At 42.1% G+C, this 26,510-nt stretch overlaps 1 protein-coding gene across 1 annotated transcript in view; it reads right to left on the minus strand.

Annotated features, from left to right (window-relative positions):
* PAPPA2 (pappalysin 2) overlaps window positions 1–26,510 on the minus strand; it is a 96,119-nt gene that overhangs the window by 34,885 nt on the left and 34,724 nt on the right. Inside the window, exons 3-10 of the mRNA XM_044916190.1 lie at window positions 22,360–22,653; window positions 20,659–20,851; window positions 16,776–16,897; window positions 13,356–13,845; window positions 10,256–10,384; window positions 6,724–6,815; window positions 2,704–2,894; window positions 634–780 (exon numbers count right to left, since the gene is read on the minus strand). Coding sequence (XP_044772125.1) covers window positions 634–780; window positions 2,704–2,894; window positions 6,724–6,815; window positions 10,256–10,384; window positions 13,356–13,845; window positions 16,776–16,897; window positions 20,659–20,851; window positions 22,360–22,653 — 1,658 coding nt within the window. The remainder of the gene's footprint in view (window positions 1–633; window positions 781–2,703; window positions 2,895–6,723; window positions 6,816–10,255; window positions 10,385–13,355; window positions 13,846–16,775; window positions 16,898–20,658; window positions 20,852–22,359; window positions 22,654–26,510) is intronic.

Below are 26,510 nucleotides of genomic sequence, written 5' to 3' on the forward strand. Positions count from 1 at the left end.
CCAAAAGAAATGTACAGAAATGTTTATAGCAGAATTATGCATAATACCGTAGAGAAAAACTGGAAATAACCCAAAAGTCCATCCATATGGATAAATAAATTGTGGTGTATTCATACACTGCAATGGTACACAGCCACAGAAATGAACTCTACTGCTAAATGCCACGGCATTCTTACAAACAGAATGCTGAGTAAGAAGAAAGACACACAAAATTACACACTCAAGTGTTTCACACAAAGTTCAAACACAGGCAATCTCTGATGATATAACTTAAAAGAGTAGATGCCTCTGTGGTATCATGACCGAGAAGGGCAAGGATAATGCTTTATGGGGTGATCACTACTCTGTTTCTTGATCTGTGTGATGGTTGAAGAGGATGTTCACTCTGTAAAAATGTATGGATCTGTGCATTTCTGATGTTTGCATTTTTCTGTGTATATGTTACACTTTGATAAATGGATTTACTTACAAAGAAAGAAGTCCAAAATTCAAAAAGAGGTGAAAATAAATTCAAAATATTAAAGATGTTGAGAAAAACAAAAGGAAATTTCCTGACAAGCCATTGTAACGTATCATTTTACACACACACACACACACACTATCCATTCACAAAAATCCATTTGGGTCACTTACTTTTAGCCACACCTCATCCTCTCTCTCCAGGCTACCTTCTGTCTGCTCACTTCTTTTATCCTGAGGTCTATTTCCATTGGTGACACAGGGAAACCAGCCAGTAAGGGGATAGTGCTCTGGTGAATCTGGATGGTATGATGTGCAAATCTGAAATGCAATTTCAACCAAAAAGTAAATGTGGAGGGTGAAAGATAAGTAAAGACAATGAAACTCTGTAGCTCAAAACCAAAGTTTTCCTCTCTTTCTGAGTACTTAATGATTACTCGCAGAAAACTTTTCTTAGTGTAGAAGAATGCTCTCTGCTAGCCTCAGGATATAACTTTTCTGGGTAGAAAAACACACATGATAACCCTCAGCCCACCATAAACCCAGAGAACTTGCCCAATGAACAGTCCTGGCTCATTTCAGGCAACTGCTCCTAGAATCAGCCACAGACGTCTGTCCAAGATGATGGTTATATCCTTACCAGGCAGGATCCACCAGTCCCGGCAGTGAGGCTACTGAGTTAGGGAGCCACTGAGCATTCAGCTGGGTTTAGAAGCCAGGGAACAGAAACTCCAGAAAATTTCTCCTACTTTAGTTAAGGAAGACAGACACGCTAGACGACAAGCAACTTCAGAGAGCTGTTACTAACTCAGAATCTTCCAACTTCCATGGCTTCCTGTCCTTGGGCACCAAGAACTCTTGAGAAAGATGACAGATTTCACTGTAGAAGTGTGGCAGACACGGCTACTTGCCTCCCCCATATCCATTTCCCCTTACTTTCAAACTCTGATTTTGTTCAAGAGGGCAGTGAATCCAGTTAAAAATGCTCATCTCCTCAGACGCCTTTACAACTGAGGGTGATGAAGTGACCTGGGTATGACCAATAAAATGTTGATGGAAGTCTGTAGTATTAAACTTCCAAAAAAGCTGCCATGATTTTCCCAATAAAAAGGGAAAGACTCAGTTAGCATATACCTATTTCCCTGTGAACTTCCCCCATCTTCCTGCCTGGAATGCTGACGTCATGCCTGGAGGAGTCATCTTATGAGGAGGAGGAAGGAAGCTGCAAGCCAAAGATAGAAAGAGCTAGAATCTAGAAGATGCCTGGGTCCTTGAGGAGTTTCTTGAACTAGAGCACCAGCCCTGGCTGGTTCCTCAATTTCCTGGGGGTGTCTGCTTAAGTATAAAATCCAGTGATTTCATCCTGGCCTAAAATACCTAGAGAGCTTAATCTCACTTCTGTTGAAAGGACGGTATTGCTTATTGTTATGATGAATGGAAGAGTTTAGTTGGCAATGGATGCATCTAGAATAGTACCCAAAAGCCAAAGCCCTTAATTTTCTTTTCAGTATTGAACTATAATTCACAGAAGTCAGTCCTTAAAGTCCTCAGAGGATCTCCTATTTATTTAGGTGGAGATTCATAGAAAATTGTGTACCTAAGGATTTGTTTTTAGTACTAACTGTAGAATTTCTTCAAGAATAACAATTCTTTAAATTGAGTTATACTTTGATCTTTAATATATTTAAATTCCATTTGATCCTTGTAATAAACATATTGAGTTAAATCCAAAAGTTATTACTATGACCCATTTTATATATGAGAACATTGGGGCCCGGAGAGGTTAAGTGACCTGTCAAACCTCGCTTAGTAATAATAATAGTAATACTGGTGAATTCAGTATTGTAATCCAGGCATTCTGACTCTTTACTACTTCTTTTTCTTCTTTTTAAAATAAATCCTCCCATACACAAAGATCAAGTGTAATTTCTGGTATTTATATATTTGAGATTAATTTTGAGATGCTCTGTATCCCTTAGAGTTAGTTACTGCACAGCCAAAGGCTCCTGGATGAAACCTAGTGCGGGTAAGTAGGGTATGGGGGCGAGGGGGTGGGGGCGCGGAGAGGAGACTTAATTGCCAGCCTAGCAGTGTCCCATTTAACGTTACCTTATTCTGAGTTCAGTAGGGACTAAATTTGATATCAAAGACAGGAGAGAATGTAAGCCCCCATAAAGCATCTGAGAGAGAGCATCACTTGACAATTCTGCTCAGCCTTAACTCAATTCTTCTGGCTTGATTTACCATTGAATGAGGTTCTCCAGTTACCAAGGAAGCAGGACACTTCTTGTCTTCATGAGAGGAGTAAGCTTGGGTGGCCCATTGATCCAGGTATCCTTTGGGAGTATAGAGGCCACAGTCTATGATGCTGGTTTCCTTCTCAAAAGGTTCACATATCCCATCTCCCTCATATATGTAACATAGGCTTGGCTCCCCTGCCAAAAAATATTGTATAATGTTTAAAAAAGTGTTGTTATATATGTCATGCAAAAATCACTATATTTTTTCTCTAATCCATGAAAGAGAATCCTGCTACTGTCAGCAGGTCTAATGCTCACCCCAAACATGCAGACAACACACACACACACGCACACGCAAACACGTGTGCAAGGAAAAAGGATCCTTTTTCATGGGGAGAGGAGTAGACTCCATCTGTATAATAAAAGGTATAGAAAGTGGTGGGATTTGTGAACAAAGAATAGGGAGAAAAAAGTAAGCCGGAGGTAGAAAGAAATGTTACGGCATCATTGAACAAGAACCTGAGGGAAGAAGGAGATAAAAGAGCAGTAGATAAAAGAAGAAAGAGAAGTTAAAGAAATGGTATGATGTGTTATGCACTTGGATCCCCTTCATGGTTTTTGAAATATTAAAGTAGTTGAGGAATTTGTTTTCAATTACTCTTTGTGGAGGAATTCTTTCTTCAACTAAGTATGCCACAGCTCGGACACGGACAATATGGGCACTGGGTTCTCAAGGCTTACATAGGTCTTTCCTTTAGACTTACAACAACCATGTGGGGTGGGCAATTTTTGTTTGTATCATACATGGGAAACATTTTGCCAAAGGTCCCTTGATACACGAGCAATAGAGCTTGTATTTGAGCCAGGTCCACAGAAGGCAGGTTCATGGGGGTTTCCATCAAGCTGAGGCAGAGGCACTGTCTTCAAGAGCAAACAGGTGAGGAGTGAGGCTGTACACAAACCTGTTGGACTACTGTGCAGCAAGCTCGTATTCCCTGGACAAGTCCCACCTTGCTCCCAGGATAACTCCGCCTAAGTGAACAGTACCAACTACAGTACGTAACTAGCTTTCTTCAAGTGTGGAAATCTAAGGTGCAATCAGAAAGCCACTTATTAAGTTCTACTGATTTTTCTACCAAAATGTAGGACAATGAACATTAGTAGCATGATTCTAATCTCCTATTTCCACTTAAAATAATAGGACGTGAAAATAATATCAAGATTTGAAAATCAATCAACATATAGGTACACATTCAGTACCATCATTACTAAAATTTACTGTTACTATACCATTCTTGTTATTTTTCATTCTTCACAATACCACAGGGATATTGAAGTGATTTTTCAGTGGCTTATCAACATGTAGCTACTAATTATTTTCCTTCATAATTTCTTCCAGTCTAAGGCCCTTCTGTGGTAAATCTGTCTCTACTTGCCAGGAATAAGCCAATGTTCTTGGACTTGGTTCTAAGCCTATTTGGGGTTTTAAACTCCTGCATTCCATCAAACCCATGGTCTTCCCAAATCACTCCCCCAAAACCAATATATATGCACATATATGTATATACACATGTACATGTGTTCATGTACATAATTATGTGTGTTTATATGTATGTTTGCATGTATTTTTATGTGTATATATTTTACAATATATTTTATAATGTGTATATATTTTACAATATATTTTATAATGTGTATATATTTTACAATATATTTTATAATGTGTATATATTTTACAATATATTTTATAATGTGTATATATATGTTTTGTTTCTCTATTTATAACACAGTGAATGTTTCTTCTTGCTTCTTCTATTTTTTTTTACCATGGACTTAAAATTTTTGCCTGTTTTTTCAAGCCCATCTAAAAATAACAGACCACTTTTAAAACACATTTCACAATAGTTCCTTCAAACCTAATCTTTTTTTTAAAAAAGATTTATTTATTTACTTTAGAGAGAGAGCATGCATGAGCCAGGGGAGGGGTAAGGGGAGAGGGAGGGAAAGAGAGAGAGAAGAAGACTTCCTGTTGAAAGTGGAGCTCAATGTGGGGCTTGATCTCACAACCCTGAGATCTGACCTGAGCCAAAGTCAAGAGTTGGACACTTAACCAACTGAGCCACCCAGGCACCCCTCTAACCTAATCTTTTAAGAAATAATGGAATATATGCTTAGCATACTATGAGCTTATTATACAATGAAACAGAAGTCTAACTGTGGAATAGATCCTTTTAGCCTTACCCTGTAGAGTTAAAATAATTTAGACATAGTCTTACTGGATTTGGAGGCTAAGGAAATAAGAGCCAAATGTAATGGAATCAAATGTGTTAGAAACAAAGCAAGGTGGGCTCTTAAGTTAAATGAGGCTTGGGCTGTACTAGAGAAGACACAGCATTTGGAGAATATAAGTGTGTGTGTGTATGTGTGTGTGTATTCAACATAAGCCCATTATGTTACCAAAAAAACCCCAAAAAACAAAAAAAACCACAATGCAAACAGAGGTGGCATTAACTAATACTTGTGTACAGAAGAGGGGAGGTAATCGGTTCAGTGTATTCTGCATAGCCAGACCACATCTGGAGTATTGAATTCCTTTCTGGGCATTGACCACACAAAACATGCCAGGTTAGGGTAAATAAGAATGGGTCTGGAAACCTAATCACATGAGGGGATGTTTGGATTGGAAAGGAGAATAATGGGGAGGCATTTCAAATATCTGCATGGTAGTCAAATAAAACAGGGGGAAGAAATTATCCTCTGTAGTTTCACAGCAAGGAAAAAGCACTTGATTAAGCATTAGGAAGCTGAGCTCCAGTGCTGGCCTGCAAAGCTTTGCTGTATGCCTGTGGATGAGTCACTACGATGCTCTGAGCCTCAGTTTCCAAACCAGAAAAAGGGAGAAGAATTTTATAACAGATAAAGCCATTCCTAAGTAGAATGGTGCATTTCAAGGTGTGTCCTTCACTGCTCGTAGTATGTAAGCAGGAGCTAGAGGCCCCTCTCTCAAGAACTGGCAGAAGAGATTTCTATATGGGAAGGATGCTGGACTCCAAATCGCTGTTAGACTGTATACAGGAAGGAATCAGGGTATCTATCAGACTCATGGTACATGGCAGATACTGAATATGGTTTATTGGATGGATGGAAGACTACTAAGATTCTATAATTTTATGATCCTGCTCTAGACAGCAGAGGCATTTGTGTGTTCTATCCAGTATTTAACACCTTAATAAATTATACATAATTATAATCATATCCTCCTTTACCTTGAGATTTAGAGGCATTAAAATATTTTTCAATGCACTGCTCTTTAAAATAACTTTGGTAAATGGTTATGTTCCATTGAAACACTGCAATGTATGCAGATGGTAATTTAAAAAAATAATCTACGTGTTAGAAGCCCACTGATGATGTCTTTAACCAGAATTGGGAGAAGTGTTCTGGAGAGCCTTCCTGTGTGGCAAGAACCTAGAGTCAAAGCCACCTAGTGATAATTTATTACTAGTGATTTTCCAGGATTAAGCAGTGTTAGGACCCCCTGTCATCTGTCATGATCTTATCTATTAAGCACAACCACCAAGAGGTACCTTGTACTCCCTTTGGCTTAGAATGTTTCCTACGCTGATTTTGATGTAGAACCTCTATGATTGTACTGCTTGGCTGATGCTTTGATGTTAGACACGAGGACCCAAGAGCAGCTGGTAACATTAATCAAGGAGGCGATGTAACCCAGTGGTTTCACATGTAGATCCTAGAGCCTCACTTCCTTGGTTCAAATCCCATATAAGAGAAAGCAAGTTATTTGAACTCTCTGTGCCTCAGTTTAGTCTCTTCATACTTAATGTAGGGACTAAATGAAATGCTATATGTGAAACAGCTAATGCCTGGCACACAACAAACACATCAAATATCATTGTTATTAGCATCTCACTATATGTTATAGGATATTAAAAGCTCAGGGAAATAAGACACAGAGACACCTGCAGAAATAGGACATAAGCCTAGGGGGCGCTCCTCAACCCACCTGCACAGTGGAAGCCTTCCTCCAGCTGGCACGCCCTTGAGCAGCCATCTCCGCTCAGAAGGTCCCCATCATCACACTCTTCTCCCAGGCTCCTGGAAAGTAAAAATATACATTCTTATATACATACATATATAAAATAGTTTTTCTTGTTTAGTTACCATTATTTTAAATTCTTAAAATTCCCAATTACATATTAAGAAGTACGAGTTGGAGAAAAGCAGGAGTTAAAAAAAATGCTTTTACAGAAAAAGTAGCTCGTGGCTCAGAAACATCTAGGAGACCCACGAGGGCCCTGCCAGTGTTTCCGGTGGATGGCATTAAGGTAGAAAATGCATACCAGCCCTATGATAAGTGAAATCTTAGAAATAGCTGGTTTGGTGAGGAGGAAACCTGCCTGCCTATGTGTGGTTCTGTTTTCTATTCATTTTTACCTTGATATTTCTTCACGTTTTCATTGTTTTATTCTATCTAGATGCAGTTGTTAAAGTTAGGATTTTGTAGAACTGAAAGTTCCTGTTTTATATACCAAGAGACTCAGTAGTCTGATTGCTTGCTGTCAGGTCTCAGTCCAGGGCAAAGCTAAGGCTCGGTCTTGGTCCTCACTCCCTACTACCACCTGGTGGCAGCTATCATATATTGCAGGGGAGAAATGAATACTGGGAAAAGAAAAATGTCATTGCTTTGTTTTGAACCTCAAATGCTGACACAGCTGATGACTAATTTGGATTTGGGTGGGAGAGTTAGTTTAGACTAAGAGCTACAAGAAGCATGTTATGAGAACAAAACAGATAACACAGATGCGGCCATTGTAAATGGATTGAGGGTTGGAGCACCCAGGTGGCTCAGTTGGTTGAGCATCTGCCCCTTGATTTCAGCTCAGGTCCTGATCTTGGGGTCCTGGAATCTAGCCCTGAGTCGGGCTTTGTGCTCAGCGGGGAGTCTGCTGGAGATTCTCTCCCTCTCCCTTTCCCTCTGCCCCTCCACTCACTCACTCTCTCTCTCTCTCAAATAAATAAATAAATAAATCTTTTTAAAAAATGGACTGAGGGTTACCATTTTTTTCTTCTTGACTTTGTACCACATCCAAAACAGACACATATTTTAACTCAAGTAGATAAAGGGTGTTGGCATGCTAATGTGTTTTCAGACCCAGGGCATGACTACCTTTGTTTAAAGTATACCTCCTCATGGGGACAGAGTAAAGATTAAGTAATTAGATATGAGAAAGCTTTAAAATGAATTAAAAGCATGCTGTAAATGCAATTATATAATGATATTTTAAATGGTAGGATGGAAGTGGAGAAAAGATAACAGAGCTGTGAAAAACATGACTGAAGAAATTAAGGAAACTTCAAATTCCTTTATTTTGAAGATAATCTCAACAGCTAATATAAGCATGTTGTATATCATCTCATGTACTGCTGCCCAGCAGAAACAGGAGTAGTCACATTTAAAAAAAGAAACAGGTAAAATTAGTTTTAATACCACATTTCATCTAACCCAATATATCCAAAATATTGTCATTCAGTAAGTACTCAGTACAAAAATTATTAATGAAGCAATTACATTCTTCCTTATGCATCCTATGTCTTTGAAATCTGATGTGTCTTTCTCACTTACAACACATCTGAGTTCAAACACTTGATCTGTATTTAGATTCACCGACCCAAGTTGTTCCAAACATACTTAAAAGTTTTCTGACAACTGAATCAAGTTTTTAAATTAAATTTAAATTACTTAAAATTAAATAAAATTCAGTTCTTAGCTGCACTTGCCACATTGCAAAGGCTCGACAGCACACGTGGCTGAGATGTCCCACATTGGACAGATGGAGATGATCACTTCCAAATGAATGCAGCTCACAAGTTCAAGGTCTCTGCTGTTTGTTTGGTAGTCTTATTGCTGTGTTATCCAATGTGACAAAAAAATTTATTAAAACTAGAGTCTCAGGATGACTTCTTGGGGATCTGTGATTCCCTTGGATTGAATCTATACATTTCTCAAGTTTAAAACAGTGGGTTAAACAATTCATGTCTCTCCTTCTTGTTGTGTGTGTGGTGGAGGGCCTCCAGCTGAGACAAAGCTACAATCACAGATACCTTCCCCCTGGAAGGCAGAACTAAGTATGACTCTTTACAGAGAGGGAAGACTGGGAGAAGTGTAAAGGAGCATTTGGATGAGGAATCTTGTGAGGCCTAGCAGCCAAGCAGCTGCTGCTTCAGGTGAAGCTGTTTCAAGACCCAGGAGACAATGTGTAAGAGCAAGTTAGGAAGATGGCTCTTCCACCCTTCCTGCCCAGACCCCCAGCCAGATGTGGCATCCTGGGGCCTTGAGGTGGCCTCTATCAGAGAATTGCTGGAGGAGATGCTACAACATAGGGCAGAGTCCTTTGCTCAAGGAGGGCTCTGGCTGGGTAGTAATGGTAACCAAGCCACCCCAAACACTGTAAGAAAGAGGTTGTCAAAGCAGGGACAGGAACAACAGCATGTGCACATGTGAAGCATCCCCAACTGAGATGGAGGAAGGGGATTAGAAAGCTGGGACTGGGTGAGGCAGAAGGTGGCAGCCAACTAGCAAGGTCTGGGTGTTAGCAAGGTTTGGCTTACACCAAAGGTTAAAAATCTTAGATCAAGAGAAGAAGCAATGTTTATTGATTGCTAAATGATGGGAGGGGATCCCAAGAAAGGCTACAGAATTCTTTCTATTAGGGCCTTGGGATACTATGTATTTTCACCTAGTCTGGGAAATTAATAATAGGTCATCTTATTAGGATGCAGAATCGAAGACAAATCACAGTGCATGGCCATCCAGCCTCCTACTCCCCCAGCTCTATATAACTAACAAATTAGGTTTGATGAGCACTCAGGACAGGTGAATATAGGGTGACTGGTGGGACATGGGAGTCTTCAGTGCTAGATTTGAGAAAGTCCCAGATAAACCAGAGTGAATTAGTTGCCTAGGCTGATATCACAAAAGGCAACAGAAAAAGGAACATAGTATGTTCAGAAGCCAAAGTAGTGATTTCCTCTTTACCTTGGTGGTTTTATAGAATGGATGTAAATTACATTGTAGTCAGGTCTTCCAGAGGCCAAATGAGCCAGTGAAGCTCAGAAAGCTATACTGACTTTCCTCAGGTCACACAGCTCCTTGGTAGCATAAGACAAGCCACTGACCCAAAAGATACCCTCATGTTGTCTTTTAGCATCATCTCACAAGTAACCTTCTCCCCTATAAACTCCTTCTCTCTATCACTGCCCAGTAGTTGTCCTCTGAAACCTTAAGAGCTGCCCCCCCACCCCCAAATCAGCCCCAATATCTCAGTGGGTGAGCTCTAAATAAAAGTGAGCTTCTCCTTAACTAAGATGTAGGTGACCTTTCAAGATCACTACCAGGTCCTAGATCTTGTTTAATGCTAGAATCACACAGCCCCCAAGTTCCAGAACAAGTCAAACTAAAACTCAAGATTAACCCTCCTGGTCTGAGGCGGGCAGGACATTCTCGCTCACACATTCTCACACAGCCCGATACTCACCCCGCCACCTTCCCATCTCCACAGTAAGGAGCTCCATGGATATGGCTCAGCGGAGGTGAAGCTTCTCCCAGATCTGTCCCAGCTCCAGCTTGAACTTGGTATCGATACATCTGCCCCGGTGTGACCTCCCTGTGGAAACCAATGAGCCATGACCACTACATTCAGAAAGTGAGACGTTGCCCTGGGTCCTTCACAGATGGCTTACAGGAATTTAAAAGATATTTATGGGGAATGTTAAACATATGCCACGTTATGTGAAATGGAGATCAGGGCACAGAGTTTTACACAGCAGCAGAATGTTTGAAAGCATACCAGTTTCGGTATTCCCAGTATGTTCCCCATAGTGATGGTGCAATAAATACTGGCTGAAATACCACTGAATTAACTAATGGTCCTGCACAGTCTAGGAATATGGCATTTCAAGTATACCTTTATCGTGTTAAAAAAAAAAAACAACAACAAGCAACTACTGTAAAACTAGTCTTCTGTATCCTCGAAGTAATCAAAGAAACTGAAGAAGAAAGCTTCAGTGTTTGGATTCAGCAAGGCCCTTCCTGGGTCTGCAGATCACAGTTTTCTCATCTCTCAAGATAATTCTTATCTTAAAGAGATTGCATCCTTAGAGGGAAGGACGAACTGTCTCTCAGGAGGTGAGAACACCTTCTACCATCATTTTGGGGATGCCAGAAATCCTGCAGCTAGAAATATGTTAAATTACTCCCCACCTCTAAACCTGCCAAAATGCATAGATGCCAGGAATGGAGTTTTACTGGTTGACATCAGAGATGGAAGAAGTTTATCAGACTCTCTCTAGAACCCAAGTGCACTGATCAGGTGGAGAGCATGAGAGAGTGAACATTTAAGTGAGGTCAGGGGCTCAAGAGGGGGGACTGCTATTTCCCAAAACAAATTCTTCCCTCCTCCTCTTGTCCCGTGCCTGCCCTAATTGGAAAACGACCGCCAATATCAAGCGAGAATGGGAGTGACTTAGGAGGACAGGATCGCAAAGGGTTGTTGGGGCTGCCCCGATGGCCACCATAAACCTCCTGCCAAGACCCTCTCTTCTTTAACAGATGCTTCAACTCAGCCACAAAGCCTCCACTCTCTCACTTGATGGTGCAAACAGCAAATGGGAACTATCATGGGGTTTCCAAAACATCTTCAAAAACCTCTGTACTGGCTTTTAGTTAAATAGGAAAGACACCTAAATATTAAAGACTTTTAAATTTACACATCAGCTTTCTTTAGGGAAACTATCTTCTCATGAGAGTGCCAGATATTTCAAAAGCAAAACCAATTTCATATCCTCATCAATTCTGATGGCTTCCCTTTTCAGGGCGGTTTCTCATCCAGCCATGCGTAAAAGTCTCACCTTGCCCTGCAGCTGGGAAAGGACTGGATGGTAGTGTCAAAATGTGTTTATACTTCTTGTGGAGAAAACTCAGCAGCAGGTAGCCCAACCTTCAATGATCTGAATTTATAAGAGGCAGTGTGTCACTAAGGAAAGGGAACCAAAATGAGACTTGGAAAATTGGATTTTAATCTTGAGTCTGCCATGACTAGGTCTGTTCAACCAAATTAAGGTTACCCCTTAGTTTTCTCATCCATAAAATGGGATATTATTGACCTTAAAGGTTGTGTGTCTTTGTATGAGTGCATGTGTGGATATCATGTTAGATGCCAAATGTCATTTTAACTGTCTTATTAGAGGAGCCCAAAAACTAGTTTTTGCTTTAAAATCTGTCCCATGATCTCTCCTTTCATTTGCATTAGCTTTGTGTCCGTTTCACTGTCTTCTAGTTCTGGTTCAGAGAGCAAGTGTGAGAAGAAGAATGTAGTAAAGCTCAAAGTGAACAATGCCCTCTACTTTTGTGTAGCAGCGGCAGCCTGCAAAATGGCCACAGTTCCTCCTTCCCAGGTTCACACCCCTCTGCAATGTGACTTTGCTGTTCCTCCCATCAAGACATAGAGTCCATTTTGCCATCCCTTAAATCTGGAATTGGCTGTGTGACTTGCTTTGACCGCAGGAACGTTATCATGAGTAATGTATGAGCGTGCAGGGGGCTTGCCCTCCCTGCTGCTGGAACCCTCCCACCACCACAAGAACAAGCCCACACAAAGCCTGCCAGGGAATGAGAGGTCATATGGAAAGAGGTCTTCATCTTCCCAGCCACTCCAGCCATTTGAGCTGAGCCCCCAGGATGTAGATGAGCTTGTCCCGGACCATCTACCCTGGCCATGCCAGTCCTGATGAGAGCACCCAGCCAACCCATAGAATCATGAAAAATAGTGTTTGTTGGTTTAACCCACTTCATTTTGTGATGATTTCCAATGCATCAAAAACTAACTAACATAACACTTCCAATAAAACTTTTGTTTTACCCCCAAGGCTCTGAGGAAAATGATGAGATGGGGATAATTTGCCTTTGCCTTTGGAGATACTAACCTCCTACTTTAGACCTTGAACTCTTCTGAGCCAATGATCTTACCTTAGTCTGTGTCCCCACCACTGAGCACACAGTGCCAGGAACACAGCAGAGCTCACTAAGAGTAAAAGGAACAGAAGAAAGAGAAAGAGGAGAGTTGGAAGAGAAGAGAGAGAGGGAAAGAGGGATGCATGAAACACACATCAGGAATGAGTCTTGAAATGAAGCAGTGTCTGCAGGACCCTTGGCTTCCTTGCTTGGCTATAGAAGAGTTGACTACAATCTTCAAATGTTAGAGGAGCCATGGCAGATTATCCAAAAGTTACAGCAAGGAATCAGAAATTAAACTGTGTCACCAGAAAGAGGTTGACTCTGATCAACTTATTTGTGGCAAATACTTTCAGTCCAGCAGAAGCTCCTCATATAAGAACCTCCTTTTTCCATAATCCTAATGATGGCAATATTAGTCAGAACACCTGCTTGCCCCTTTCTTGGAAATATTTTTCTTCATCTCAGATATGCCACCTTAGAATAAAATCTTCTCTCATATTCTTAACATTTCTCCAACTAAAGTCATGTCAGAATGGAAAAAAAAGTGGGGAAAAGGGAAACAAAACCCACTCCCAAAGCCCCAGGAAGCCCCATGGTTTAAAAAGCCCTACCGCCCAACTCACACGTCCGTGAACTTCCTGTGAGGATTTGTCACCACCATGGGCAAGCCATTGGCAAATGGGGGCTCACGGAGAACCTGGTACCTCACAGGCCTGCAGCCAGAGCACAAGGGACTGTGGGGCTGGGAAGTCAGCAGAGCTGCATCAATTTCCATCCGCTCATCAAAGGTGTAGACTTTCACCCCTGAGACCTTCCCATCGACATGCAGTTTGATAGTGAGTGGGGTGTCACAGAAAGTGTCTAAGGGGCCCAGGTGCACAGAATCCTGGTGTTCCAGCAAGATCTCCGTGTCAAAGAGTGCCCGGGAGGAGTCCATGGAGAGGTAGGTGACCCATAGGGTAAGGGTGTCAGCTTGGACCGGGTGCTGGAAGAGCAGCTCCAGGCTACAGCCTTCTGCAGGGCAGGGGACTGTCATGTTCATATGGTACAGGTGGAGCTCAGGACTCCAGGCCTGCAAGCTCGGCTCACAAGGCTGGTCCACGTCTGGAGGCCCTGAGGGAGATGAACAGAAAGACAGACTCATTAGGAACTGCCATTAAGTCTGAAAATGAGTAGCTCATATGAGCAACCAGAAAGAAGAATGAGGAAGAGAGCTTTGAGCTAATGCCTACAGAAGTTGGTCAACTGAATGGATTAGATCTTGAGTACTACGGAGGACAAAGGTGTAACAATGTAAAAGTATTCTGTCTTGCTCCATAGCCCCTCCACATGATGCCTTTAACAAGAGAAGTCTAGCAAGGCATTGGGAATGGAGTGGCCCAGATCCCAGGTGGAAACATGAGGCTGATGCAGAGAAGGTGAGTCATGTCCTTCAAGAGTCCTTGAGCAGAGCAGAATTATTTGTACTCAGTTTATTAATAATTTATGATAAACCACTGCTTCTGAAACCCTTTTTTACTTATGAATAAGGCCAATGTTTGTTTTAGCGTGTCATTACATCCTGTTTAACTAGTTCAGGTATGTGTGAGCAGTTAGGTCACTGCATGGAAGAAACTGCAGACAGGAAATAGAAACATGTATTCTTGACTGGAAAAAAAAATGGAGATCCCAAGTAGCTAAGTAAAATGAGATGATAAAAAGTCAAATATTGCAACTATATTAAGGTCAGTTCTGTGAAAATCATCTATCAAAAGGTTTTTCTTTCATATCACATAAGGGGAAATTAAGAAAAAAGTGCTAAATTAGGAATCAGCAGAGTTACACTCTAATTGGTGCTGTGCTATTAGCTGTGTGAACGTGGCAAGTCTTTATAAAGCCTCAATTTCCTCATTTATGAAATAAGCATTATTTAACCTGTGGTTTACTAGGATAGTGTAGAAGATCTATACAACGTTCCCTAGAAACATAAATAGAATTATTTAGCCCTTCAGAATTTGGAAAATAAAGAATATTTCAAAGCCCAGGGGAAACAAGTTCAAACGTGTGTGTGTGTGTGTGTGTATGTGTGTATTACATCTCAAAGGCTTTATCATCTTTTGCCTGTACTGTGAATCCATTCATTCATTTATTCATCCATTCAACAAAACTTGACTGTGTATCTCTTTCACATCTAGCACTGATGTAGGTATTGGATACAGAGTAGCAAACAAGAAAGATAAAGGTCCTGCCCTCATAATCCTTAGGGTAGGGTGATAAGTACAAAACTAAATTGATAAAGTGGTAATGGCATCTTTGAAGAAAAATAAAGAAGGATAAAAGACTAGAGAATGAAGGGGTAGGACTAGGGTCTCTTTTAGATTATAGAGCCAGGGAGGTTCTCTCCAGAAAGATGATATTTAAGCAGGGAATGTGTCTGGTTCAATTTCCTATTCCGCATAGCATTTTAGAAAGTGGTTGGTGTTCATTAAGTGTTGTTAAGTATATTTAGATCATATCTGTAGCTATATGTGTTCGTGCACACTCTGCTGGGGATTCACTCACCTTCGATGTGTATATTTTAAATATGACTTCGTTCTCCATCTTTTCAAAGCAAAGGAAGACCAGTATTTCTTAGCAGTATTTTCCAATAGCCATCCCCAAATATAGCAGAGTAAAAGCCCTTGGAAGCCACCCCAACAGCACTGTTGTCTCAGAAAGATTTTATTATGATCTCACATTAAGACATGAAGCAGAGGCCTTGAAAGTTGACCTGGTTTGCCTCAAAACACAATTAGAACCCAGAACTTCTAATTCCTTTCACCTCTACAACATAACTTTAAATTTTGCCAAGAATTAAAAAGAGAGAAGTGCAGGGCCAGGGAGTTGAATGGGCATTAGAACACTAGCACAGGACAATTTGTTTGCCACAGAGATGGCCTTTTATGAAAAGCCAATCTCTACATGAGTCCAACACAATACCAATGTGAATTTTATAGTCACTTTCCATTCTTCCTTGAAAACTCTCATTTGAAAAAAGTTCCATATGGTCAATCAAAATCAAGTATATTGTCTCCCTCCTAATTTCTCCTGGAGGCTCCTGTCATTTGAGTAACTGGGAGCTCAAGGGGACATTTTACAGACACTGTTGACTCTAAAACCAATGTCCTCCTTTTTTTTTTTTTTTCGGTCAGAGTCAAGATGGCAAACTAACTCAAATAGGACTGTGTCCAACTCATCTTACTAAGTAGTTTTTAGGATCTTAATAAATACAAAAGAAGGAAAAAGATGATAACTAGGTAAACATTGAAGATGGTAGTCATAGAAGACGCCAAGCCATTCAAAAGAAGGTGCTGAAACTTGTCAACACCATTTTCCGGACTTGAACTGGGATAACATTCATGCTTTAATTTGTCCTAGAGGCCTTGATATTCATATGTGGGTGAATATTAACTGAGAAGTAGGGCGAGGAACAGGAAAAGGGACAGCTAAAAACATTTTCCCCCTCCTAGAGCCTAACTAAGATCACATCCAAAGCACAACGAGTACCAGTGATTAATAGACTCATAAAATAACATAGATGAGAACAATCAGTTTGGAACACCTAGTCCACCCCACCCCCACCCAGACCAGCTTGGGCCATGCATCGCTGTTTCCTGCAATGTGTTCTCCATTACTCTCCTGATAGAGATCAGCTTACACTGTTACGTGGCAAGGCTGCTCCATGGGCCGGTAGGTGTGCATAACACAGAACGCCTGAGCTCTCACCCTGAAGTCACTCCCTGAGCTCAGCTGTCTTCTCCATCGCTCTGTCCTCTATGCTGACCTCTGCTTCACCACAGCCATTGGGCCTCCATGCTGAGCACATGTGGGACACAGGCCCCCAGAGATATCCAGCAAATCATGCGCGTGCACGCACATGCGTGCACGTGCGCGCGCGCGCGCACACACACACACACACACACACACACACTACCTTTTTCTCACCACACCACCATTCGACTCTGTACCCCCACCCCCATTCTCAGCAGCCACAAAGTATAAACAAAAAAGCTATGGTCCTTTACCCACAGCCTCCTCTGGAGTCCAGTAACCTGAGGAGTCACACACACGCCGGGAGGAAGCTGTGTGCACGTACTGACGGAATGTCCCATCTTCAGTGCAGGCACCACACACACTGCCTGGGACCCTGTAAAGATGAAGGGGGAAGGGAGGTGAGGAGAAGTGGTAGGATGAACTGGGATCATGAAATTCGGAAGGCCTCTGGGGGTGGGGAGTGGTGACAGGTAGTGAGGTCCTAGGGGGTACCTGGGAACACAACCATTTCTCAACTCATTTCCTTCTTGTGTAGACCTCATCTTTTAAAAATTCACAGTAACATGAAAATCTCAAGGTTATGAAGCAGAAGAATTTAACTAAGTCATAAAGGAGGCCTGTGGAGATGAAAGTGGGCAGCTTCTATCCTAGGAACATTCAACACAAAATAATTATAATCTAAATCTTTCAACACAAAACTCCTTACTAGGCTGACTTTCAATAAGTCATCCAAAGGCCCCTTACATTCCCCCAACTAAAACAGACAGCAGTTTGCAGAGTAAAGTTATTAGCTATATGTGGTCTTATGTTTTAAACTCCCTACTTTAAATCACATATATAAAATAAAAGTCATATGAAATGTGATGTCCCTTGGCTCTGCATCACCTATGGCAAATACATCCAAATTTCTTACCATGATCCAAGGTTCTTCACTAGCTAACTCCAGCCTTACTCACTTGAGCTCCTCTATGAACTTATGTTCCAAGCACAATGAACAAATCACCATTCTTCAAATACATCCTACCCTTCTCACAGTTCTGTGAAACATGCTCTTTTCTCTCCTGACAAATAGCCTTTTCAAACCTCTCTGCTTAGCAAACTCCTACTCATCCTTCAAAGCCCATTCAAATGTAACCTTTGCAATGGCACTTAGCTTTACTCCTCTGCATGGCGGGCACTCTCTCCTCTAGGCACCCACCACAGCTTCTGGCTCCTGTCTTCAGCCATTGCTCTGTGATGTTGAAAATCCCACTCCCATTCTCTCCTTTGCCTGTGAGCGGTCCAGACCAAGTTCTGTTCTTTCTGTGCCCAGCAGTTAGTACAGGGACTGGCCTCAGCAGTCCCTCTGTGAGAGCTTGTTTTATGGGCATCCCTGAGACTATTAGTACAGTTTACAAAGAGCCCTTTAACTGCTAAATAACAAGAGGAGATGAGGCTCTTCTCTGATATTTAGATGAGGCTCCTCTCTGATACTTGATGAGGCTCCTTTCTGATACTTAGAATCTTTTTAGAAGCCCAACTGTGAATGATGCATCTGAAAATGAAGACATCAAGTCAAGGTCTCCCACAGGTAGGGACAGAAAATGAATATCTTGTAATATACCAGAAAAATAATATAACTATTAAATAGAGGTAATAATTATGTTACCAGCTCCCTCTTTTTCCCAGCTCCCATTTCTAAGCACTTTATATGCCTGTCATTGTGCCACTAGGTGCTTTCATAAATCATTTCTAATCCCTACAAGAACTCTGTGTTTATAAATGAGGACACTCAGGCTCAGAGAGATTAAGTCAATTGCCTAAGGTCACAGCAAGTTCCTTAATTCCTTTGAGCAAGTTCCCCAAAACCATCAAGTGTCCAGCACTTTGGCAATGAAAAGGTGCAGTTAACTGCAACCTCTGACTCTGGTCAGCACCCACTTCTAGTGTGGACACAACTCCAAACCACATTTCCTTGATGTACTTGGCCTCTCCGGAGCCACTGCTGAGTGCGTGATTGGGCTCCTCTCTGACATAAGAATCCCAAATACCTACTGGGGAGGAGTAAACATAACTCCAAGCGTGACACAAATCGCTGGGTATGTGACGTGAGTCTCCCCGACACACATGTTGGGAGGCCTCCACACTGTGGCCCACCTAGCTGAGGAAAGGAAGCAAATTACAGCCTTTTCTGCCAACAGACTCACAGCCTGCCAGTACTGATGTCTGCTTTATCGTGACGTTTGTACCAGAGGGAGAACTGAAAGATTAAATTGTTTACATGTGTTACATAAACTGATATAAAACTCCAGGCTGCACATGCCCACGGAGGACTTAACTGTTCAGCCAGTCCGACCAAAGCTGCACAGGGTCACCCTTGCAGGAAGAAGATTCTTAAACACATCACATTTGTTGACTCACAGATGGAGCCCACGAAAGCTGGGGTGCTGATGACAGTCAGAACTGCTTTGTAGGATTGTTAGGTTCTAAGTGACGTCATGCATTAAGCATACATTAAGGTATCGAGGACAGGTATCAAGATCCAGAAGGCTGGGAACACCACTTTGAAAAAGGATTCACTTGCTTCCTCCCATCCCTGTCTCTCCCTGTCTTCTCTGCCAGGCTTTCAGGAAAGATGGAGTACATGGAAACATGCTCCAGGGACATCCAGTGCCGTGGCCGGGGCCTGATACCCAGTGGGGAAGTGTGACACCTAGAAGGGGGGCTATCTGCCTGCTAAGTGGGAAAGCTCTAAGTTCAAAGAAATAATCTATGCCAGGTTTCCTTTTCCTGAAATTCCAGTGGATGCCCCACATTCGCCTCTCTTCAGTTGTGGGGTCTTGAGCTAGCCACCGTGCACTTCTCTGTGCCTTGGATTTCTCACTCATAGGGCAGTTGTGTTTATCTCAAGGACTGAATAAGACACCTGCAGGTAAAATACCCAGCACAATGCTTCACACAAAGATGGACCAAAGAGACAAGAGCTACTGTTGTTCTTTAAAATACGGTGGCAGGAAAAAATTAATTAATTAAAATAAAAATAAAATACAGTGGCAGGGCTTGAAAGTAGAGAGCCTGCACAGGCCACCTAGATGGAGTTCTGGCCCTGCTCGGGGAAACCACGTTCCCCCATCCTCCCACCAACTGTCAGATGTGCTGCTTTTCCTACCTTCTCCCCTTTTTACAGAACTTTCCCTGGTATCCATGTATCCCAATATGCAAAGGATGAATAAAAGCTAATTTTAGATATAATGACTCTCTTTAAAAAACATGTATCAGGGGCGCCTGGGTGGCTCAGTTGGTTAAGCGACTGCCTTCGGCTCAGGTCATGATCCTGGAGTCCCGGGATCGAGTCCCGCATCAGGCTCCCTGCTCAGCGGGGGGTCTGCTTCTCCCTCTGACCCTCCTCCCTCTCATGCTCTCTGTCTCTCATTCTCTCTGTCTCAAATAAATAAATAATAAAAAAAATCTTAAAAAAAAAAAAAAACATGTATCAGGTGTCCATTGTGGCAGGCCAAGAGACAAAGACACAAAGAATAGTCCTTCCCCAGGGAGCTGCGGTTGAGCGGGGCAAACAGGAAAATACACAGATAACGATTCCACAAGGCAGCAGCCCTAAGTGGGACAGGCACCAGGTCCAACAGGAAGCAGAGAAGGCATTAGAAACACCACACGAGCCATTGAAGGCCCTGTGCCCAGCTTATAGTGGAGGGTAGCCTGCCACCCCCCTCCCCCCAGAACTGCCTGAAGGAACGCACCTCCCCTCCTTCCCCCCAACTCCGCTGTGCAAGCAGCAAGCCTCTGCACCACCCTCGCACCAGGGGGCAATGGCTGACCTGGACAGGTAGCAAAGGGCACCTCAGCTTTGTCAGTCCACCTCTTCATGGCTCCTGGAAGTCTGCCAGCTATGACATTCTGAAGGAAGCACATGCCAGGCCCCTCACCAAGGAGTGAGCACACATGGTGAGCCACTGGTTTACCTGAGAGCCCCGTGAGCTCTGCTAAGGAGATGAGGATGGGGCAGGATGGAGGGGCAGCCCTGAGCAGCGGTGCACATGTTTATTGGTCCAAGCCGGGTCTCCCCTCACTTCACGTTCTTCCCCTCGTGCATAAAAAATGCCACAGAGAAGACAGAGCATGGCAAGTGCCTCTCACCTGTCATACACAACGCCACTAATCGGAGGAAGCCAGTGGATGGTGAGGGATGTGTGGGTCTGCCCAATGACCATGGGTGGGAGGGGGATGGGGGTAGGCTTCCGATTTTGACTCCACTGCTGATACACAAGATCCAAATAGCAATGCATCCGGGCCACTTGGTTAGGGGTGAAGCTGTTGGTGCAGTCATCATCTGTGGAGACAAAAAAAAGGAACAGGAGAGATAAAGGTCTTAACCTGCAAAGACCACCAAGGCAGGGATGAAGTCCGCCTTGCTCATGCCCTAAGTCACTACCACCCGACACAATGCCTCACACTTACTGGGTTCCATAAAGACTTGTCAAATGACTAAATGTATTCTGTTCCAGAGAGTATCTAAGCTGCAAGTGGGAAAGAGAAGGCAGAGAATAGCGCTTGCTTATCCCTAAAGCAGGACCATTACCCTACTGTTGGGCCAAGCCAGGGTGAGACTCATGCCCTGGGGTGGAAGATTGCTCCTAGCTGATGGTTACTTATTCAGGAAACCACAAGATGGCAGTGTTTAAGCATATGGCCTTTTTATTCATGAACGTTTCTGGAGTTGCAGACACCTGCTTTATGCCCAGTGACTCTACCAAGGTTAGGGAGAATTCAGTGGAGATGCTCAAAGAAAGAGCAAACCAAAACATCAAGGATGCAGTAGGACTGGGAATGGAGGTCCCAACCTTATTTTTGGAGCCTGCAACATCTCCCTGTTAGATACAATTTTCATAGGGCTGGAAAAGGAGTTATCTTAGTTTCAGAGCCTTTTTTAATGAGAGCACACCAGTCAAACACTGCCCCCTGTTTCTTAGATGTTTTCTCTGCCCACTTCAAAGGTGGTAACTAAACAGCTCTGCCTCCTGCACCCCATTGTCTGGTCTCCCCTGGCAAGGGTCACTGTGTCCTTGCTGAGGGAGGCAGGGATGCTGGTCTTTATGAATTCAATGCACCTGAATTATATACCAAAATGAGACTTGGATTGAAATATATCGATAAGTCACAAGCAGGACCAGCTCACCACTCTTTTCTTCCCTTCAAAGGCATGACCAAGGTCTTGTGATTTATCTTTTTTTTTTTTTTTTTTTGGATAGTCCTAGAATTTATCACCAAACAAGCCCCTGGACCTTACAAAAAAATCATCTCCTTCCTTCTCCCTAGAATAAATCATCAGATCAAATCAGTCCTTACTTTTAGGGATAAATTTGAGTCCGTTATCAAGAGACTATGATTAGTACTACTTTTTGCCAGAAATGAGGAAGATAAAAGAGTACAGGAAGAGACATAATCCAGGATACCGAGACCAAATAATAGGGTTGTTCCCAGGACCAGGAGAGCAGTACCATTTTTTAAATGAGACAGTATTTTTTTAAACTATCCAAGATAAAAGAGTATTCTTCTTTTGACCTCTAGCAGAGGAGAATCCAGTCCACAAGACCCCTTTATGTCATATTTCTTTAAGTTCTTCAAAGACATGAGAAAAAAGAACATGGCATGATAGATACACTTCAGCTCTCTGGCATGAATGACCACTTCACGGGCCTCTCCACCTCCCACCCCTCCACAGCCAAGTGGAGTCAAAGTTGGAAGCCCACCCCCACGCCCCCCCACACCCCACCCCAGCCACAAAGGGCTCCCATGTAATCTTAATAGAAAATAGTCACATTGAGACTGTTGTGGTACCTGTATAGCTCATGTAGTTGCTGAATGGAGCCCCTGGGAAGTGGGTGAAGCCACAGGTGTCATTGGTAGGCTCTGGGTCCTGGCACAGCTTACTCTTGGGAGTAGGGGCAGTGTCGGCACAGAGGTCTCCTGTATCCATGGATGGCACTGTCTCCCTACAGGGGTCATCACAGGATTCCCTCTCACTGACCCCTTTGAAGACATGGTAGAGTCCCAGGACATGCCCCACCTCATGGATCATAATGTTGGTATGGCCAGACATGCCATAATAGGCTGGGTTGAGGACGACACCACCTGCAATGGAAGGTTTGGAAAACATCTCTAAGCATGTAATGAATAGCAGCCCACTGATCCTTAATTATGCCTTCTGGTAAACATCATGTTCAATTTCAACCTCTAAGGGAACACTTTATAACTTCTAGTGGCATTCAGTCCCTGCTCTTCCCTTTGGTAAGAAACACTCTCTAAACTAATCAATAAACACGTCTTTAACCCCTAACATAGAAGAGTGCTGTACTAGAAGCCAGGGATAGCAATAAAGACAACATGACATGATAGAGGGCCAGGATTCTCAGGGCTGGCTGCGCATTAACATCACCTAGTGGAGTTAAAAAACACAGATGTCCTAAAGACCTAAATGTGAGTCCTGAAACTATAAAAATCCTAGAAGGGAGCACAGGCAGTAATATCTCTGACATTGGCTGTAGCAATATTTTTCTAGCTACATCTCCTGAGGCAAGGGAAATAAAAGCAAAAATAAACAATTGAGACTGCATCAAAATAAAAAGCTTTTGCACAGTGAAGGAAACAATCAATAAAACAAAAAAGCAACCCACTAAATGGGAGAATATTTGCAAATGACATATCTGATAAAGAGCTAATATCCAAAGTATATGAAGAAGTTATACAACTCAACATCCAAAAAACAAATAATCCTATTAAAAATGGGCAGAAGAAATGAACAGACATTCATCAAAGAAGACATCCAGATGACCAACAGACATATGAAAAGATTCAACATCACTCATCATCAGGGAAGTGCAGATCAAAACTACAATGAGGTATCATCTCACACCTGTTAGAACAGCTAAAATCAAAACCACAAGAAACAGTAAGTACTGAGGAGGATGTGGAGAAATGGGAACGCTCTTGCACTGTTGGTGGGAATGCAAACTGGTGCAGCCGCTCTGGAGAATAGTATGGAGGTGCCTCAAAAAGTTAAAAACAGAACTACTCTACTGTCCAATAATCACACCACTGGGTATTTACTCCCAACATACAAAAATAGTAACTCAAAGGGCTACATACACCCCGATGTCTACAGCAACATTATCTACCATAGCCAAATTATGGAAGCAGCCTAAGTGTCCATTGATGGATGAATGGATAAAGAAGAGATAGTATGTATAAATATTCCATTGTGTATACACACACACACAGTGGAAGAGTATGTGTGTGTATACACACACACACACACACACATATACACTGGAATATTATTTAGTCATTAAAAATAATGAAATCTTGCCATTTGCAATGACATAAATGGAGCTAGAGAGTATAATGCTAAGTGAAATAAGTCAGTCAGAGAAAGGCAAATACCATATGATTTCACTCATATGTGGAACTTAAGAAACAAAACAATTGAGAAAAGGACAAAAAAGGGATAGAGACATAAGCCAAGAAACAGACTCTTAACTACAGAGAACAAATTGATGGTTACCAGAGGAGAGGTGGGTGGGGGGATGAGCAAAATATGTGATGGGGATTAAGGCGTACCCTTGTTGTGATGAGCACTAGGTAATGTATGGAATTGTTGAATCACTATATTGTACACCTGAAATTAATATAACACTGTATGTTAACTATACTAGAATTAAAATAAAAGAAAAAAATTAAAAATCTATTACACTGTTGGTAGAAATATAAATTGGTACAATTATGGAAAAGAGAATGGATGTTCCCCAAGCTATGCTTTTTAATTATAATTAATTCATTTCAAAAAAATAAACCTATACGTAGAAGCAGAAACAAATAAACAAACAAAAAACCCCACAGATGTCCAAATGCTAGCCCAAATGAAATGAATCCAAATATTCAAGGATGAGGATATATGCCTCAGTATTTTTTTAAAGATTTTATTTATTTATTGACAGAGAGAGAGAGTACAAGCAGGGGGAGCAGCAAGGAGAGGAAGAAGCAGGCTCCCACTGAGCAGAAAGCCTAATGTGGGGCTCAATCCCAGGACCCCGGGATCATGACCTGAGCTGAAGGCAGATGCTTAACCAACTAAGTTATGCAGGCGCCCTACCTCAGTATTTTTTGAAACTTCTCCAGTAGAGATCCATTGGTCTCGGTGAACGCATATGGGGTTTAGAGCCAGGGAAGTCTGGGTCTGAATCCTGACCCTCCACATACCAGCTCTGAGTTCTTGAACAGCTATTTGATCTTCTAGAACCTCAGTTTCATTGTCTGTAAAGCGAAGATGATGACACCTACTTCTTTGTTTTTGTGGGTTTGGGCTTTCTAAAGCATCTGGCACACCATAGGAGTTTAGTAAATGACAGTTATGTGCACTGCTTTTGATTTCATGACCCCTACTCACAAGAAGCCAACAACCATTAAGACAAAAGACAAGTCCAACTTAACGACCATGCAATTCAGAATGTCAGAGGCATTGCAGGAATATGTCCTACCCTCACCTCTCCAAAATCTCCCTGAGAACACTAGGGGAGGTGTTTCAGAGAAGAGTTCATTGGATCCAATCTTAGCTTGGATGAAAGTAGTGGTATCATTGTAAATTTACAAAAGGAAAGGCTAAAGAATTCTAAGTGCCCCAACTTCTATGTGTCCAGCTTCCCAATCCCAGCTTTCCAATCCCAGATTCCAAACCCCTGCTTCCTTCCTCTCCCCATGTTTGAAACCACTTGACCTTCCTTCTTCATCTCCAAAAATTGTCAGGATCAGGCCTCATCCTCATCTCTAAGTCCTGAAACAGGTCATATCAATAGCTGTTTGGACCAATGGTCCAAATGGACGAACAAATGGACCAACCCTCTGGTTGTGTTTCCAGGCTGCACCTGCCCCTCTGTCCCAGATCTGATCCCAATTCCCAAGACTTGCTTCATTCATCCTACCTGAGCCCTCCCTATATCAATAGTCTAGTGAGTACAGCAGTCCCCCCAAAAGAATAGCCCTGCCTCTCATTCGCAAGATCATATTCCAGGGACTATGTCTCATTCCTGAATTCTATGTGATGCCCTAACACAGCTACATAAATGGTTTTATGGGCAGAACAGAATCACAGGGTATCTGGTGCCACATCCACTGGTTTCTGCAATAAGTGACTCAATCTGCCCATTTAGTGACTATTTACTGCAAATGGCAGTTTCTAAATTCAAGTTCTAGGTTCTTCCCTTCTACTCAGACATGCTGACGTTAACCAAGGCATGCTAAGACCATCCTGAAATATACTGTCTACTCTCACATCGAAAACAGAGCTAAACCTTATCTCCCTTGTGTATCATTTCTATCACTTCCAGTAAAAGTTCTTATTCTCCAACATTAACCTTTTTTCCTTTTATAAAATTATTTTCTGTATATTTCTTTCATTTGTGCATCATTATGTCATCATAAAGTCAAATTTGAAAACAGATCTATTGCAGTAACAACCAGAATGCCCCGTATTTGAATAAAGCCAGCAAAATACAGTATTTCCACATTTCAAGATGGATATATTTTTTATTCCAGAATATTCCAGATCATGTTTACATCAATTGCAGTAGTATTCATCATCAAAGTTCATGCACCATTATGCTCTCAGCTCTCCTTCATTCACATCAACAAAGGTGCTCTAAGAGCACAGTGTTGTTTGTAAGTGCCTTCACTCCCTTATAGCTTCCTCTACCTACATACACGTCTTTCCTTCTTCCTTTCCCTTCCCCCACCTCTAAGCAAGGTTTGGAATCAAAAAACCAATCTGACAGAAACAGGTCTTTGAAAGGCTACAATTCACCTATAAAGTTGAAGTATCCACATGGTGTAGTTAGTTCTTCCTAAATTGAGTAGTATCCCATGGTTAAGTAGGCTTGAGAAAAATGCAGCATGCCACACCCACCTCCTGCAGATTTACACTGTGCCTGAGAATTTGT

This window comes from Neomonachus schauinslandi, chromosome 6, assembly GCF_002201575.2.
Source record: "Neomonachus schauinslandi chromosome 6, ASM220157v2, whole genome shotgun sequence".
Classification (NCBI taxonomy): Eukaryota; Metazoa; Chordata; class Mammalia; order Carnivora; family Phocidae; genus Neomonachus; species Neomonachus schauinslandi.